This window comes from Anoplophora glabripennis, unplaced genomic scaffold (assembly GCF_000390285.2).
Source record: "Anoplophora glabripennis isolate ALB-LARVAE unplaced genomic scaffold, Agla_2.0 scaffold7813, whole genome shotgun sequence".
Taxonomy (NCBI): domain Eukaryota; kingdom Metazoa; phylum Arthropoda; class Insecta; order Coleoptera; family Cerambycidae; genus Anoplophora; species Anoplophora glabripennis.
Window position 1 is genome coordinate 1 of NW_019423886.1, and position 2494 is coordinate 2494.

The 2494-nt window shown below is 36.9% G+C and overlaps 1 protein-coding gene across 1 annotated transcript; it reads right to left on the bottom strand.

Moving 5' to 3' along the window:
- Positions 1-755: 755 nt before the first annotated feature.
- LOC108916794 (piggyBac transposable element-derived protein 4-like) lies at positions 756-1999 on the bottom strand (the record flags this gene model as incomplete). Its single annotated transcript, XM_018723096.1, has 2 exons — positions 1843-1999; positions 756-1410 (listed from the first exon to the last, which is right to left on the bottom strand). Coding segments are annotated over exons 1-2 (812 nt in total), but the record flags the coding sequence as incomplete, so codon positions are not given.
- Between the last annotated feature and the right edge of the window lie 495 nt (positions 2000-2494).

Below are 2494 nucleotides of genomic sequence, written 5' to 3' on the forward strand. Positions count from 1 at the left end.
TAAATCAATAAATATATAATAACTACTACTATTACATTGACAAATTTTGTCAATTTTTCCGTATGAGTTCGTCCTCCCTGTCTAGTCTCCCTTAACACGTTGACTGCCCACTACGATATAACTCGTAACTGGCAGTCTGCTGCTGGACGCCCAATACGGGATAACTCGTACTTGGCCGGCCGATCTTTAATGCCAACTACGACTATTCTCGTTGGAAATACGTGTGAACTACATGTATTGGGCGTCTGTGGCAAGTCCATTAAGAGCCTTGCTGGCGACGGGAAATGAAACAAGTTGGAAATAAAATAGTTTATTCAGAAAATAAAACAGCATCCACATTTTCAACTAAAGCATGCTACAAGGTATATAAAAAATTTTAGATATGATATTTTTTGAAGCATTCTTCTACACATAAGGCAGGCTTTACTTCACAAACCGGACAAAAATACCTCGTTTCTCGTCGGCGTTTTTCAGCAGTACAAACACGGCAAGGTTTTGTTGGTCGTAACTTTTTTTCAGTCGGTTGTATAGTTTCCAGATAATGAAAATTTACAGAATCTGTGGATTTGTTGTTTGCTTTGGGCATTATATTTCCAATTAATGCGGCTATAAATTGTTCTCTGAATTTCAGTGACCTTATTTGTGATTTGGTTGCTTTTTTGTATAATAAATGAGCATTGTGGATATACATCTCAGTTATATGTAGAAATATTTTCTTAGGCCATCTAATTGTTTTTCGTAAAGCGGAATAATACGATAACATCTGATCGGATCTGTCAACGCCGGACATTCCATTATTGTAGTCCTTGATAATGTTCGGTTTTATCGATATTTTTCCATTTCTATTTTGAACCTCAACAGACTGTACTTTGTGCATGTTGGATATTGTAACAACTTCCCTTTTGTCTTTCCACTTGCACAGAACAACTGATTCATGTCTACACCATGTAACTTCACCTTTTTTCAATTTTTTTGTTATGAAATCTTTCGGGAGACCTTTTCTGTTGGATCTGAGGGTCCCACAGACGTATGTCTTCCTAGCAGTGAGTGCCTTCGTTAGCGGGACAGAATTGTAAAAATTATCTGTAAAAAGCATGTGACCTTTATCCAAGTAGTCTTCCATCAACTCAAAGACTACATCTGATGCATGGCCCATTTCAGTAGATGTTTCTGACTTGCCGCAATATATTTTAATTCTCAGCACCATCCCATTTGACTCACACAGCTCGTAAAATTTGACACCATATTTGTGCTTTTTATTTTTGATGTACTGTCGGAAGAACAGTCGTCCACGCCAAAGTACCATGGATTCGTCTATACACAAACTTTTGTCTGGAACATATTTCTCACGCATTGTTTTATTGAAGTGATTCAACACTGGCCTTACTTTATAGAGTCTGTCATTGCTATCTAGAGAATTATCAGAAAAATGTAGGAAACGTAAAATCAACTGAAATCTGTTGCGGCTCATAATTGAACTCCAAAATGACATTTTGTATAGAATATCGGTACTCCAATAGTGCTCGATACTTGGAAGTGTGCAAGGCCCCATATGCAGTAACAAACCAAGAAAAATTTTCATTTCTGCACAGTCAACATCTTTCCAACGTGTTAATCGGGAATACCTTCTGATTGGCCCCCTTTTTCCTATTTCTTGATTGGCATACAAGTTAGTTTGCACAACAAGGAGATTTAAAAATTCTTCTGTGAAAAAAAGATCAACAAGATCTTGAATGGTCAAATTTTGGGAGTCGAATTGCAAGCCACAATTCTCTACAAAATCAAATTCAGGTGGATCCTGCTCAATTTGACACCAAGAAATGATTTGATCAGTACTTTTACTTTGCTGTTGAATGTTTTCTTCATTTTCTTCGGCTTCATTTTCGTCGAGTACATTTTCTTCAGGATCAGTTTCTTGTGAACTTGTATCTGACGGCTCGTAAGTTTCGTCAATATCTGAACAGTCCGCTAAAAAGTCTTCCCATTCTGATTCATCCATATTCGCATATTGTTCTAATTCTCTTTCAGTCAGATTTCGTTTTCGAGACATAGTTTATTTTGTATGTTGTCCTTGCACCTCGCATAAAACTGAATGATAGTGGTATATGCAAGATTCAACTTGCTCTGAACGCTAGTGTACAGTGAGACAATACGCAGCTACAAGAAACCGCTGGAGGGGGCGACACGAGATAACTCGTAGTTGGCCCACGAAAGTGCTACTTTTCTCACAGGGCCAACTACGATATAATACGCACGATATTATTTCGCAAAAATAAAAATCATTTTGTAACAAAAAGTATGAAAAAATCATAATTTTACGTTTTCCTATTGTATAATATAGTTTACAGACTGTGGCGTCCGGAGTCGGAATTGACAAATACCTGGTGGCAGTCAACGTGTTAAAGGATCGGTGATATGTACACAAACGTTTTAGAGTTTTTTAAAATCTATTACAATAAAGAAAAATTAAGCATACAGGATCAGTAAAAATGTC